Raw genomic sequence first — 15712 nt, 5'->3', positions numbered from 1 at the left:
GCAAAAACAACAGTAAGTAAAATGTCCTCTCATCTTACCTAATGCCTAGTCTTTTATTTTCCTTCCTCTCCCTCTGCCAGCCTCATCTCTGCACTCTACCGCTAGCTGGATTGCACTTCAGGATAGCACTCTATCTATTGACTATTGAGGGCTATAGACCTGGTATTTTGTGGTAACTGTAACTACAGAGCTGCTCTACTGGCTAATGGGGGTTGGACAACACTGAATGACCCTGATGCACTGCGGTTGCCTCGAAATACAGTCGCTCATTCTTCATTTTGTTTTATACTACCTGGACATGAAGTGATGTTCATCTGTGGTTTATGAGAGGAGCCGTGCTAGTGGCGCTTTGAAGCTGTGGTGGTGCTTTGAGCTAAATGCAAGCATAAGCATGCTAACATTCTGAAAATGAAAATGCTAACATGATGATGTACAGCAGGTAATGTTACCATCTTAATTTAGCATGTTATTTACTAATTAGCACTAAACATAAATATACAGCTCGGTTGGGAATGTCTTTAGCTTTTCAGGTATTAAGTCATAAACCAAAGTACTGGACAAACTGAAATCATCAAAGTTGTTACTATTCATCTTGAATGAATGTCTCTAATGCCTCTATGCCACTTCATTTTGTAGATGTTGATATATTTCATTGGATAATATCAATATTTGAACTGCTAGTGATACTAGATGAAGAGTCAGGGGATCAAAATCATAAGGACCCATGCTCAATTTCATGGCAATCCATCCAAAGGTTGTTGAGATATAAGAGTGCCTTGCTTGGCTCTGACACAAGCAAATACTGATGTAGGGACAGAAACAAAAGCATATCACTGGACACTGAGAAAATTGTATCAATATTTTTCATAGGTTCATATTTATTAAATCACAAGTGCAACTGTGAACTAGTTAGATTTGATGTGCTAATGATGTAAAACTGTGCCCTCCACTAGGATATTGGCTTTGTTGTTTTTATGTTTTCGGTCTGTCTCTAAGCTGTGGGAAACTCTTTTTTCCATTTTCTTATGTGATCAAATCTCAACTTAAATTTTCCAACATGCAACAAGGAAAGCACATAACGGACACGACCTGCCCTTTTGTGAAATTATTCCATAAAGGATTAGCACAAACTGATGATCATTAATGTTAAAATGCATGAGATTCACACCTCGTACACTGGTACTGCATTGCTTGTGTTCAACATCCAGAGCTCTCATGCTTTAACACATACCCACACATACACGATAAAATGTTTTAAATGCATTGTCAGCATTTCAAAATTCTAATACACCATAAAAGAATATACTCTCTTCCATTTATCATAGAGTACGAGATCATTATCATATGGAAGAGTTATTAGTTATGCTTGGTAGAACAGTGCTAATTGTGTAAGGAAAAGCAGACGTAGTTCCAAATATCACTTACTGTACTGAAAGGAAGCAGTTTCTTAGGGTTAATTAGTAGTCAGCCCATTACTTATTATTTGTGCAAACCACAGCAAAAGCTTAATTAACTTTGATTCTCACTCCCTTGGAATTTGGGCCCACAATGCTACAATGATGCTGACTTAGGGATAGACTAAGGCGTTGAGAGTGGCAATGAGCCAGTCCTTTGCTTAAGACAATGACGGCCTAATGATCAAACAAGTATGTGCACACACACATAGACATGTATCAGGCCGCACACAGCAACTTTTTTGATGATATCAAACACAGTTTTAGAGGACATCTCTGCTCTCGCTTAGGGGCTTATAACCTTCACCCTCACCTCTAAAATCTCTCGTCTCTTTCCCCCTGTCTGTCTCTACCTCTTTTTTCTCTTCATGTCTTCCCACTCCACTCTTCCCTCTTTCAGTTTCAGTGTGTTTCCTTGAACTCTGAAGCCTCTGGCTGCAGGCAGTGACGGGAAAGAGAGCAGTGTCCCTCATTCCAAAGTTAATAACTTTTTAATTTAATTGCTTAAGTTCACTGTGCCCTCAATATGTATTTTTCCCCTTTTACTCATTGTCATTCAATACTGGAACTCCAATTTGCCACACAGCTTTCTAGAGAGAGAGAGAGAGAGAGAGGGAGAGAGAGAGTGAGAGAGAGAGAGACAGGATGGACTGGTGGCAGGGGAGACAGACAAACTGTTTTAATGGATGACTGAACAAATTAAATTAGAATTCAAAAAGCAGCTTTCATCTTCTGCGTGATTATTGAAAAAAGAGGGCTTTACAAACTTGACAACAGAGCCCCCTTTGAAGTACGCCATTACTTTGGAGAAAACATCTAAATGCCGTGTTATAAGGTGAGTGCGGTTTATTCCATATAAAAATCATTTGGCAATGAAAACACAACTAATTAGATCACCGGTATAACGCAGAACACTACATTCATGCAGATGACATATACATGAGAGAAAAACACCTGTGCATTTAAGTGTCACCAGTTTCTTTTTGGTTGGATGTAAATTTGCTTTGACCTCTCAAAATGACAAGGAATATATTTCAAAAGCAGCAGATGAAGCGTGTGAAGTCTCTATATTGAAACTATGCGCTCCTCAAACTGAGGCACAAGCGGCAAATCTGCAAAGGGATTAAAATGCTAATAAAACAGGCAGGATGCAATTCCTGTTTTAAGCCTCATGAAATATGCATGGCTCTGTATCAGCCATATGCAGAGAAAATGGCCCACATGCCAAAGAGAGGAACAGGGATCATTTTACACTCTGTTGACAATCTGTATGTAAAGAGTGTGTCTTTAACCCCTGATATAAATGCCCAATCTTTATCTCCCTGCAAGAAAAGCCAATTGATGTGATTTCTATGAATAAAAATTACTTAAGTGATCGGTCTACACTATTATCTGCCACTGAAGCGTTTTGAAGACATTTGTTTATCGGAGAAGTGGCTTTTTACAGTCCCGATTTAATGTACTATATGTGCAACTAAACATCATTAATGCTGATGTTGAATTTAAAACGCACCCCTTTTCTATGGTCTTGTAAACTGTCACTGGTTAAAGTGTTCTGATGGTCTGGCATACAAACACAGTGTCAGTCAGAAGGACAAAATATCGTATGCTACGGCCTCTTTGGTACCTCCGGGGTGTGATTTTACTGCATTAGCTGGATCACTGCTCATGTCTATAGAAATGCAATATTGCTGCAAACAACGCTGAAAAAAACTAGGCACTAAGTGCTTGGGGCATTTACTCTGATTACATCAACTTTATGAAAAACACATTCTGCCTGAACAAGGACATTCAAATCAGAGACTGAGGCTTGTTTTATAGCTGTGTTTCCATAGAGGCTAATCAGTGACTACAATCACAACACTGACATTTTTCCTACTTCTCTTTCACTTGCACAAGAGCCCTTCGGAGTTTACATTACGAGGAATAAAAAAATTTAAAAAAAAGTTCAATCCGAGACACAGCAGGGTATTTGTTCTCCAGCTCTTTTACCTCAACAGGACATAAGAAAAGGTCAACTCATAACAGCGACAATCTGAGGTCATCACATGTGGCTGATTGAAAGTAGAAAAGATTCATGAAGGTGCTAAAAATATGATACTTATTTCTTCCTCCATTTATTGCCCTTATCCCATATTAGCCATACAAAAACCTCCCAGTCAGCCAATATCAACTGTATATGGCAGTGCAATCATAATCACACAAGGTTTGACTTAATGAAGAGGAATCTGAACACGAAGGACTTGACGTGATCACTGCCAATGTGTTATTTAGCTTGACAGCCAGGCTCATAGATGGCAACAGATGTGCACTTGATATGTGGACTAACATAATAACAGGATTTACAAAACACTATTGAGACTGTGACATAATTAAAGTATCATGATTTTTCTTGGAGTTATGTATTCAACAAGAGTCTATAGCCATGCTAGCGGGCGGCTCTCTGGGGCTGTAGTTAGGCACAGCGGTGATTTGAGATAAACATTTGAGCAGTTGCTAATTCTCACTAAACACAAAGTACAACTGAGACTGATGGAATGTCATTAGTTTGCGGATATTTGGTCATAAACCAAAGTTTTGGACAAATTAGAATTTTGTTCCGCTGGTGGTACTAGAGGACAAGTCAGGGGATCACCAATGTCATTTGGATTTATCGGCTGGGAACCATTAATGTTTGTACAAAATGTGGTGCCAATCCAAAGTGAAACTGGCGCTACAGGAAAAGTCAGAGAATCACAAACTTCTGCCAATAGCTGGTATTGACAGCATAGTGGACAGAATTAAAGTAAATGTACTGACAGTGTTATTAAAATCTGTGCGTCACATCGCCCCCCCCCCCCCCCCCCCCAATACCTGTTATGTTATGTTATGTTTCTACCTGTTCATACATGTTATGTTATGTTATGTTTCTAATATATGTACCTGCACACTAAACAAGAAAATAAGTTTTTGAATTTGTGGTAGGGGTTGTGTTTATTGTTTACAACAAATAGCTATTATATGCTTGCATGTACTTCCCTCCCTGTTGCTCTCTCCTTCCTCCTTTTCACGCACTTCATCTTATATTCAATAAATAGTGATGTTGTGGGATTTACACTTCTGAGTGCTGCCCTCAACCCCACCCCCTGTATTGAGTTGTCTATTTTCCTCGTTTTTCTAGTATTTGTAGCTCAAGTGGGAACCAGTATGTCACCATTAAAGAGTATGCCACACCGTCTTTTTTTTTCATGATTCACTGCACGGAAAAGAATACTCTCTTGTATTTCACCGGCTTTGTTTTTGCATCAAAGAGGATGGCTAATGTGTTTTTGTCTTTGCTCACCTCACCCATCTGTCCCATCAGCCTTAAAATAGAGGGGGAATGAGAGATTTAATGAAAGAAATGGTGCAATTGATCCGCCTTTTATTCTAATGGGAGAACAGATCACACTCAATTATGGGTCTTCTCATCTTGTTGTTTAAGAGGTAGGCAGAGAGGGGGAGGTGGAGTGAAGGAGAGAGGGTGTTTGGCAGGTCTGTTGAGAGATTTGCCACCCAATCTATGTATTCTTGGCTTATATTGATCCCACACAGCTTTATAATCAGTGGGTCGATATCATCCAAAGCATACTGAAATACAGCCAGCAACACCATTAGTAGTCAGGTTTTAATGTAACTAAGGCTTCCATACTGATGACCCACCCACCCTTATGTTTTTCTTTACATGACATCAGCATGAAAATAAAAACAAGTAAAGGGAAATTAAAAAATTATTTCCAATCAAAGGTTTAAGTTGTTAAAGTGAAAGTTGCACACCTGCAGAGACAACAACTCTTCAACGCTTATATTATTTAATAACATGTCCAGCCGGTAATAGATGTTTTGAGTAAAATGCATTTTTTCATTGCTATTCTACTGTACTTTTCCGTAACAGCGGTTATTAACGCAATAATAATGTGTATTCAACAATAATAAATACTATGTTCAGTAATATTAATGTTAATCTTTACTTCAATCGTAATACTAAATAAAATCTGATACGATACACACATCAAGGGGATTTTTTAAATGCATGCATTTCATCATAATGTTCAAGAGTTTTTCTCTCTGCATAATTATTGAGTGTGTAACAACAGTTTTCATCTGAACATATGAAATCTGATAGTGATCTTAATTACTTTGGACACGGGAAATATATTATTCAACACTTTATGGTAGTAATTTATGTAATCATATTTTACATGTTACAGACTGAATACTGTTGAGCTTTTCCACACAATGACTAATACATTAATGGATTGATTTTTCCATCCAGCTGGTCGCAATGGTCCCACATACACAGAGCAGCAGAAAAGATCACAGAGATGTTGAATGAGGGACAGACACCAAAATCAAAATCTGCGGTTGCTGTTCCCCCATTCAGAGTGTGAAAGCTGTGATGCTGCTGACCTGGACAAGGAAAGACTGGGACAAGCTGGAGCTGTGGACGTACACACCTAGGAATCAAACTCTCTTATATATAGATAAACAAACAGAATGAGGACTTCTTGGATGAGTCCTCTGAAGTGTTAAAACAAAACCAGTTCAATAGACGTGTGTGAGTCATGTGGGTGTTTATTGGCATTGCCCCTCTCAAAAGCCAGAACAAGAAGAGGTGATGTGTTTCTATAAGGGTCGTGTTTTTAGATCCACAAAAACCCTAATCTGAAGTCACTGAAGTATATCAAAGGTTCAACAGGTATTAAGGTATCCTGTTTTTTCTCATTCAAATTTGAACACAAAAATACATGTAGCTAATACATGTAACACTAGTTTGGCTAAAATACTTTGACAATTCGGTGTAAAGGATATTAAAAGAATATTCAGACAACAAGTTGCTTTTTTGCATCATTTCATGTTACACCCAAGGTGTAATAACACCTTACACGGCACAGTAGAAAACACTGCAGCTCACAAAGTGATTTAACCTCATGATGAGACTGTATAATGCACTGCTCAAGATGCCTAAAACCAAAAATGTCCTCCTCTTGTTTTACACCTTCCAGTATACAGAATGTAATGGAATGAATTCAATTATTTAGAGATTTACATGCCACCTCCGCTGATTTATGTGACAGCAGCACAAATTGAAAATGGTGGAAGGTGGAAAGGTGAAAAACTTAAACAGCTGAGCCTGCCTAAGCAAGTAAAACAACTTCAGTTAAAGTTGGGGTTAATAGGCAACTCAGTCTAATTAAGGTTTGGACAAGATTTCTGACAAAAAAAAGACTACATTTTACCAAAAAACAAAGTCACAGTATAAATCTTCTTTTATCACATGACTTGTAACTGAACTCGGCTCATTAGAGATTGAAGCAAGTGTCCACCGCCCTGACCACAATGCACTTTCTTCCCATCATGCTATTGTTGACTCTCAGACAACCTGTTTCTACTCACGCCTCCTTCGCATAATCCTTAGTCCCTTAATTCCTTAATCCCACATTATCCTTTCATGGTGAGAAAAAAATATTTCTCGCTCTGTTCATGCATGGAACATGTATTTCCAACTGAAAACATAATGCTCACTCTTTCACTATTTAAGGAGACCAGGCTCAATCCTGTATGTCCTACAAACCTAGACTCAAGCGTGCTATTGTCCCAGCCTGCCAGAGTCCAGAATTATATAACAGATAGATAATAGAGAGGCCAAAATAGCACAGTGGTAGAAGGCTAGTGTGACGGGATTAATCAGAAAAGGACAGTTTAATAATCTCTGAACTGGAAAACCGGACTAGAAAATCCAGAGAGGTCTTTTTTAGACTGTGGGTTAAGTGGCTACTGCTAAGCCACAGAAATATGTTTTTTCTTTCACTCTCCTTCCTTTGGTGTCCTAGCAAGACAGAGTAGAATCTCCTGACTTCAGCTTAAAAGCCAAATCCAGTCCTGCATGCAGGATTCCTCTTTCATGCGGCTGTTTGTCGCCTGACTGACAGTAGCCTGGCACACAATGTGTTCAACCCATAGCAACACTAAAGCTAATCCAATTGTGCATTTCAGTTCTATTTTCACTTATTGTAGACACAAGGGGACCTCACATAGAAGGGGTGAAGACAAAATGTCTTTATCCTGTGCTCAGTGCACCTCAGCATATGCTTGAGAGCTGATGTAGCTTCACCACTGCTGTCTTTCCTCCATCTTTTCCTAGTTTAAAATGGGATCACTCTTGAGGAGGGCTGCCTCTTTCTACTCTGTAGGAGGTCGCAGAGATGTCAACCATTTAAAGCGCAGTGGTTGATGAGAGGGGAGGTTTTATGAGGAGACAGCATCCGGCACAGAAAGCATGTGTGTGTTAGGGTGGGAGGGAGGAGGGGTTAAGGTATGTGTGCAGGCAGAGATACCATATGTAGCCCTAAGGGCTTGTCAGCTGCATCACACTGCTTTACTTTTAAAATAATACATCTTAGGGAGGTTTAAGAGTGCAAATAAAACAATGAAGATGTCACTATAACTCCTCATCAGATACAAACTATTAGAATCAGCCGATGCACTACTAATACGACGATTTATTCATCATATCACAATTTTATTTTAAATCTAACCTCTATGTAAAACAGTCTTTTTTCACATAGAATGTGTTGAAGGGAATGAATAAAAAAAGAATTCAAATACACCAGCCTTGGCAGACAAAAAGCCATTTCTCTGCTTAGAGTCAGGCTCCAGTTTGCTTCAGCAGATTTTCATTGAACGTTGCATTCAGCGTTTTGAAACAGAACATATTTCACAGTTGAGTTTCAAAACATCAAGAGGGAGCTGAGAGAAATATTGGGATTCGGGTGTGCTATAGCTAAATCATCTTTAAATTGATTTATAACAGTCAAATACCGTAAACTGCAAATATACTGACAGGCTGAGCAACATACATCCTCCAAAAAATCCCTCATTGTTACTTTGTTAAGTTTTGGAAGATGGCTTCTTTCTTTGGGAGCGGGTTATGGTTATGCAGGGTTTCACTGCATATCCTCCACAAGACACCCTTATTCTTCTTATTTAATGATGTGGAGGAGGACAGCTATCTTTACAGAGGTGGTAGTCTTGCATTGCCAGACCTATTTCCATACTTCATTTTAGGAGAAAGGTCATGTTATGAACATGTTATCATTATCATTGTCTTGAGGACCGTTTTGCTCATGGCAGGAGGGGGCCATGACTGTGGAGTGATCACCGAGGCATTTAGTTCCCCCAATAATAATAAGATTATTTATTGTTAAGAGTTAAAAAGTATGTCCACTACATGGCAGTGGTAGTGTTGTTGTTGTTGTAGTTGTAGAATCCGGGAATAAAAATAGCAACGTGCAGATAGTGTAAGGGACAGTCGAAAGAAGCATGCAGAATGAGAATACATGTTGTTCACATCCTGTGAATCAAGTTATGGAGTTGGTGACTTTTATTAAAAAGCAATAGATTTTGAATGAGGTTTATTCATCATTCATTAATTCATGTCGCCTCTGCTTTTTGCCTTTTAATGATGGCAACATGGCAACAGTGCAGTTCATTCAATAAACTGGCAGTTATGGGATGATGCAACCCTGCCTACTAGAAATCACCTTTATATTCATACTATTTATTTGCAACAGCAACATTTTAAGAGAAACATAATGACACCTGAATTCCATTTTTCATAAACACAATAAGGACATGAATGAACGTACACCCAAGTCAGAACAAGGTCATCAGAACATATTCAATAAAATACAATAAAAAATCTACTTGTAGCAACTAAAGCATGAGTAATGTTTTTTATGGTTATGTTTAAGCACTCAAAGCATGTCGTTAAGGTTCGGAAAGATCATGTTCTTGGTTAAATATTGATAAATTCCACGGTGACTTGAAGCACAAAACAGGACATCTTATCTTTATCAATATTTAACCAAAACTTTGATCTGTCTCTAACCCCCCCAACGTGTCTTTGTTGAATAAAACTAATCACACACAGGACTCAGGATGCAAACCCCATCTCTGGTATCAAAGTCCTGCACTTAGTGTATGGACAGCCAAACAGACACCACCTATCCAGCTGCCCTGTGCTAAGCGCAAAACTCTCCCGTTGGACGTAGCGCGAAACCCAACTGGGCAGCATTGCACTGTCTGGTTAAAGACAACCATGTTATCCTTTATATTCATCTAGTTCTGAATGTGTCAGACAGTTAAGCAAAGTTTTGCACCATTTGTTTGGTCAATGTAGCAACTGTTCATTAGCTAGCAACCGACGCACCAACTATGTCTGTGGGATTGTGCCTACGTGTTTGTGTTCAGCTCAGCCTCTGATTGATCTCAGAACTCACCAGAAACTCTTCTGGCTCTGGTTCTTTTTGTCATTATCCTCCAGTCTCTCTCCATTTTCCTCTCCTCTCTGTATATTCATGAAGTCATATTCAATTCGAGCCGCCCCGGGCAGATTTTCCATTGACTTCATATGCAAACGTGCCACCTCTAAAATTCACTTTGTGTTCTGTCTGAACACACAGTTAGAGTTTAAGGTTGAACCAAAGAAAATTATATATCAGCAACTGTCTGAATAAATGTTACTGTAGATTTCTGCATCTGATTGAGAATCTGCTGGCTAGTCATATTCACCCATTTAGATAGAAATTTGCCTACTTACAATAGCACTTCTCCTAAGAGTTGCAATCGTAATTTCATATGTGATATACTATTTCTGACCACACAAACACAAGTTTCATCTGCTTAGAAATGGAGGTATTGTTACTGTATGTATCATGATATGTCCTCCTTCAGTACCTTCAGACCTGAGCCATTTCCTCTTTCAGCAGAAATAGCCACTGATTTACACACGACAGCTAAGATCCTCAGTAATAAATAATGAGAGAAGTCTCTAAAAGTTTTCATGCTGAGCACATGCATGGACAGATGCATGCATGCATAATCACAGCCCGTCAAAGGAGTGGCTGTATTAAGTGCTTTATTTACCCATTTTTAGCCACGCTTTACTGTGCCCACCCCTCCCAGAGTCTCCCTCAAGAGGCTGCCATTAATTCAGTACAGCCCCCTCACAGCTTCATCAATGTTAATCAGAGCTAAACATACCATTAGATTCCCTTCAGCTAAAAAAATGCTTGAAGGCATGCATGTATATGTGCATAGCTACGGTATGTTTGTTTGTGTAAAAGTGTTGGGTTCTGATGATCCAGTCTACGCTTCAGGGGGTGGCCAGGAGTATCATGTGCGGTAATTAACATAGCTGAAAAGCAATGTTACAATATGTTATCTATGTGATGAGATTTTTCCGGGTTCGATTCCAGCCTGGGCCCTTCGCTGCATGTCATCGCCTCTCTCTCTCTCCCCTGCCTTTCCTGTCAGTCTCCAGCTTTCACTATCATAATAAAGCAGAAACGCCAAAAAAATAATCTTTTCTGCAAAATCACTTAGAGTGGTACCAGATGAAAGTGTTGCCAATAATAACAGTCAACCAAAATATGTAAAAAAATAAAAATAAATCAGTCATAATATAAATTAAAAAAACACAACAGAATGTGGCCTCACCTGCAGCACCACGCTTTGGTCAAAGTTGTATGCACTGGGCCGTCCTTCCAGGGTGGAGAAGGCCACGTTTCCTCCAGTGAGGGGGGAGATATCACTGAACTCATCTGTACATAAAGCAGTCCTCTCATCGTCTCCTGGGCGAATGTAAGCCTTAGCATCCTTGTCATAGGTCTTCCTACAAGAGGCGCTGTAATACTGGTAAGGCAACCAGGGCCCATCCTCCTCTGTGCGCTTGTAGATGGCGAAGCTCTCCGGCCGACTGGTGTAGAATTTCAATCGTATATAGGTTATCTCGAAACCCTTCCCTGTGGAAAACAGATATGATTAGCTCTGAATGGAATCATTGAAAGAATAACTGTTAGAACTGGATCTATTGTAGTTACACAGTTAGATCAGGGCTGGTTATGTAAGAGACAAATACTGTGGGGTGATAGGTTAGGGCCCAGGAGCAAAGAAAAAAAAACGGACATAATTGCATTATAGAAAGAAGGAAAACAATGGGGGATAGGCTTAATTTCCCGTGCCTCTATGCGGGGTAAATTAATGTAATTCCTGCAGGAGTAGAAGAATACCCAGGATTATTTTCTCATTATCCAGATCATAATGGGCCCTAGAAGTGAAACATGGGTCAAAGGGAAAGAGACAAAGAGTCTTTTTTTTTATATTATCTGTAGGACAGAATAGAGTCAATGAGTGCAAAATCACAGAAGGGAAAAGGGCCTGTATTGTCGAATCTCTGGTTAGAATATAGTCTGATGCAACATTTGAGGTGCGACAGGGAAGCAATAGATCTAATCAATAGAAAAGTGATTGGTCAAACTAATGAGTGTCATGAGGGGTTGGGTATGGCATAGAATTAAACATATTGATTGATTGATATGTCTACGGTGAGATTTTATTGGTACATCAGCCGTTTGGGGGGCATGGGGAGAAACGGAGAGAAAGAGAAGTAAAACTTTTCATAGGTTTGTATTCCCCCTATAGCAGTGATACTTCAATCTGAAAAAGAAAAATGGGTTTCAGAGCACAAACTCTGCATCTGGAAGATCCGGAGCAAAAGAGGAGATATACTCGGATTTCCATTTCATTTGGTGTTAGGGGATTTAGCAGATCTGACTAAGTTGCACAGTAATTGGTGTTGCATTGTAACTGAAGAAATGTCTGGAAAGTAATTTTTGAAGGTGCATAATAAGTGGAAGGATGAGTCTCCCAGGTACATGCTTAAATGAATGGAAAGGTTAGGAAAGAACGCAGATTGCATACTCAGATGGCTTGAATCACTAGGTGATTTTTCTTCACAATGCTTCCTGTGGAAAACTGGAGTGAAGAAATCATTGATTTTCAACATAGCTGTCCTTATTTGGCTTTGTAGGAAAGCTGACATCCTCTTCCCTAATCTCAAAGAAAACAAAGAATCAGTGATCCTTTTTGATTGAGTGGTGTCATTTCCTCCCATTATTTACTCAGTGTGGACACTTCAAATATTAATCTTGGAGCCATATTAGGGAGATTTGCAGAGGAATACTTCCTGAATATGAACACGCATTAAAAATCTGCCAAATGTTGTGCAGCTTTACGGCAGATTAACTGGGCAGACACAAACTGAAGTCATATTGAGACCAGAGTGAGAAGTAACATGTAGAAACTCTCTTAACAGGCTTCTTCATTTCACTCGTGGGGATTTTTTTCTACATCATTAGATACTAAGCCTCAGCCGCTCTGCACATTCATAGAGGGATGCCATCCACTACAGCCATAATGACATCTGTTGCCTCTCTCTGCCAAGTCAGAACTAGGCATCTCTGTATCTTGTCTCTGCAGAAATCTCTAATGGTATCATTCCTTTAGGAGAACTAAGATCATTTAGCTTTCATTTACTCCCTGCATGAGGTGAGCTCAGCCCTGCTGGGACTGAGGCAGAAACATAAAAGAGGCAGAAGATGAAACATTTGTTGGATATCCCCTGTGATGAAATGCAGACTAAATGCAAAGGATATTTGAATGTTTATATGCATAACGTTTAATTATTTGTGATTCATCCTCTTTCAGGAGCGCATACTTTATGTATTCATTAGAGTTTACATGGGCTCATCAGAGGGTTTTTTTTAGCTATTAGATTTTATCAAGCAAAGTAACATAGAACAATAAAGAATATCCACCCTAACCTCACAGTTTGAAGCAGAAGTCTCATTTTTGGTCACCAAGCAACAGGTCTTTGAGCACTGAAAATTAAGTTTGGAAACCCAGGCCTGTTGTGTTTACAGGGCTGATCCAAAATCTTGTGGCATCACAAATCACACCAAAGCTCAGGTCATGTTGTGCTCAGAGACACTAATAAAATGACTATTTGGACACAGACTACTTTAAGAGGACAGTCTGGGAGCTGCAGAAGTACAGCATCTGACCTGTTCTTCTGAGTCATTACTGTCAACTTACCACAGCTGCTCTCATCCGCCCAGACTGAGACTAAACTCACCACAAGCACTATAGACTCAACATTTACAATCTGTTTACTCCAAGCTAAGATTTTTTGCGTTCAGCAAATACATGGATGAGTGGATTTATCTTCTAATCTTGCTGCGTCTCAAAGTTTAGTAATGAAATAGAATAGAATGGCCTCTTACAGAGAATTGTGTCTCATATGCACGCCAATAATGTGGCTGTGAGAGCGTCATGCCAACTGTGGCAGACTTTTATCATTGTTTTACATCTCAGACAGGATGTTGCTTTTCTTTGACGGCACTGAATGAGAACCAGCTGCAGACATCAATGTGTGTGTGTGTGTTGCTCACCAAGTCTTTGTGGGAAAAACCTGACCCCAATTCCTTACCAGCAAACCGCCCGGCATTTTCTTTTTTCTACCCCCTTCTTCCTCATTATGTTTTGTTTACTCCCCTTGAAGCAGCCCGACTCCCCCTTTTCTTTCTACTCTTCTACAGACCCACTCTGACCTGGCTGCAATATGTGTCCCTACATCCTACTGCTGTGTTTATCATCCCAGCATTTGCCTGTATTCCCTTCAGAGAGAGCTTGTTTTGTTTGGAGAGGTAAAAGAAAACAGTAAAGTCAACGGACACCCCCCACCAGCAACCCAGATGGATCACACAGCTTTCATATGGACCAAAGGGATGCCACACATACAAAATTTAGGAATATTCAGTTACATAAAACTGTGTTACAAAAACATAAATACTTCTTTTAAGAATGCTAGAATAACCCAAATACATCAGGTATAGAAACACACATGTTTGGGAGAAGTCCAGAAAGGAGCAAAGGTCAATTTAGTTCGAGGGAGACAGACTTGTGGGTGTGGGGGAATGTTTGAAGAATAACAAACCCTCCAGACAACGCAGAACATGCCTCTGCAGCAGCAGCAGCAGCACTGGCACCTTTCCCAAGAAAAAGAACTAGCCGGAGATTATAAACAACAAAGCCTCAAAACACAGCCAGACATCTATTTGCTATTGGAAATCAATATTCTCCATTTGACGGAGGCACTTCTTGCTTTCAGAGCACGTGATGTAATAGTTCGTTTACGGTCAAAGCTCTGACATTTTCATCTTCTCTCATCATTGTGTCCCTGTCTCTTGTCCCTTTGAAGCACAGCTTTTTGATGGAGCGCCCACTCTCCACCTACGGAGCAGGAGGAAGGAGATCGGAAATTTCTAGTTTCCAGTCTCCACTGACTGATTGCTGAAAGTCACACACTCATAAACACAGACAATTTAATGAAGGTGGTTCTAAACCGTAGTTAAAGCGACTGTTAGCAATGTTTTCTCACATCCTAATAGTGACGAACCCACAGAGAATTATCACCTGAAGTTCCCGTCAGCTCTACCAAGTTTCATAGCGTCTTTAAACTCATTGTTTTCATTTTCCGTTTTAAACTTTATGTTTTAGTTCACTCTCACCACTTCCACCGTGCTGTTTTTGGTCACAGCAGGCGGCTAAAAGCCCTAAAAGCCCCCCACTGTATGCTACTTAAACGGACCGACAGTTAGCAACTAGCTAGCTGGTTAACATGTTGGTAAGTTAGCATTTAAGCTAGCAGCTAAAAAGCCAAATATATCCCTCAGCAGTTGTTGGAGGCAAAAGAAAACTGTTAAAAGGACAGTGAATACTGGACTTACATTAATCAGGTGGCCAGAAACATGACTCCAAATGAATGATGATGTTGGATGTGTAAATAGACACCTGTTGGCTAAGAAGACAGCTGTGCTGCATCAATTTAAACAATGATAATATATCTTGTATTTACAGCTTGTTTCCGCTGCCCCCAAGTGGCCAAAAAGTAGTTATTACTGGTTTGAGGTTATCTTTAACTATAGTCCTATCCCTGAAGCCAACTTTCTTTGAGCTTGCATTTAATTCAACATTGTTCAGCTACCAAGCTGTCAATCATCCTACTCTACCATTGAAGTCCAAAATGTGTCTAGTTTTCCAGTTTGTGTCAGAGTTTTCCACCAGTACATGAACACACATTGTCAGCAGTTTATCAACCAACATTTGTCTGCATTACCACACAATTACATAACTTTTCGAGGAATTAATGATGCCTGCAAGTGACAACTCTCTGGAAGTTGATTTTCATACTGTGAGCTTCTCAAAAACTTGGTGCAGCTTTATTTAGTTGAGTATGGGCAGAGTTCAATTTATTTTTCAAGTCTTATAGTTTGACATTGGGGTAAATATGTTTATTCACTCTCTTGTCAAAAGTTAAGATAAGAAGATTGATACCA

The 15712-nt window shown here is 39.6% G+C and overlaps 1 protein-coding gene across 1 annotated transcript in view; it reads right to left on the bottom strand.

Moving 5' to 3' along the window:
* The window catches only part of lamc3 (laminin, gamma 3), a 92716-nt gene that overhangs the window by 74011 nt on the left and 2993 nt on the right, over window positions 1–15712 (bottom strand). Inside the window, exon 2 of the mRNA XM_070924501.1 lies at window positions 10974–11278. Coding sequence (XP_070780602.1) covers window positions 10974–11278 — 305 coding nt within the window. The remainder of the gene's footprint in view (window positions 1–10973; window positions 11279–15712) is intronic.

This window comes from Enoplosus armatus, chromosome 18 (assembly GCF_043641665.1).
Source record: "Enoplosus armatus isolate fEnoArm2 chromosome 18, fEnoArm2.hap1, whole genome shotgun sequence".
NCBI lineage: Eukaryota > Metazoa > Chordata > Actinopteri > Centrarchiformes > Enoplosidae > Enoplosus > Enoplosus armatus.
This window is presented reverse-complemented; position numbering and strand designations above follow the sequence as displayed.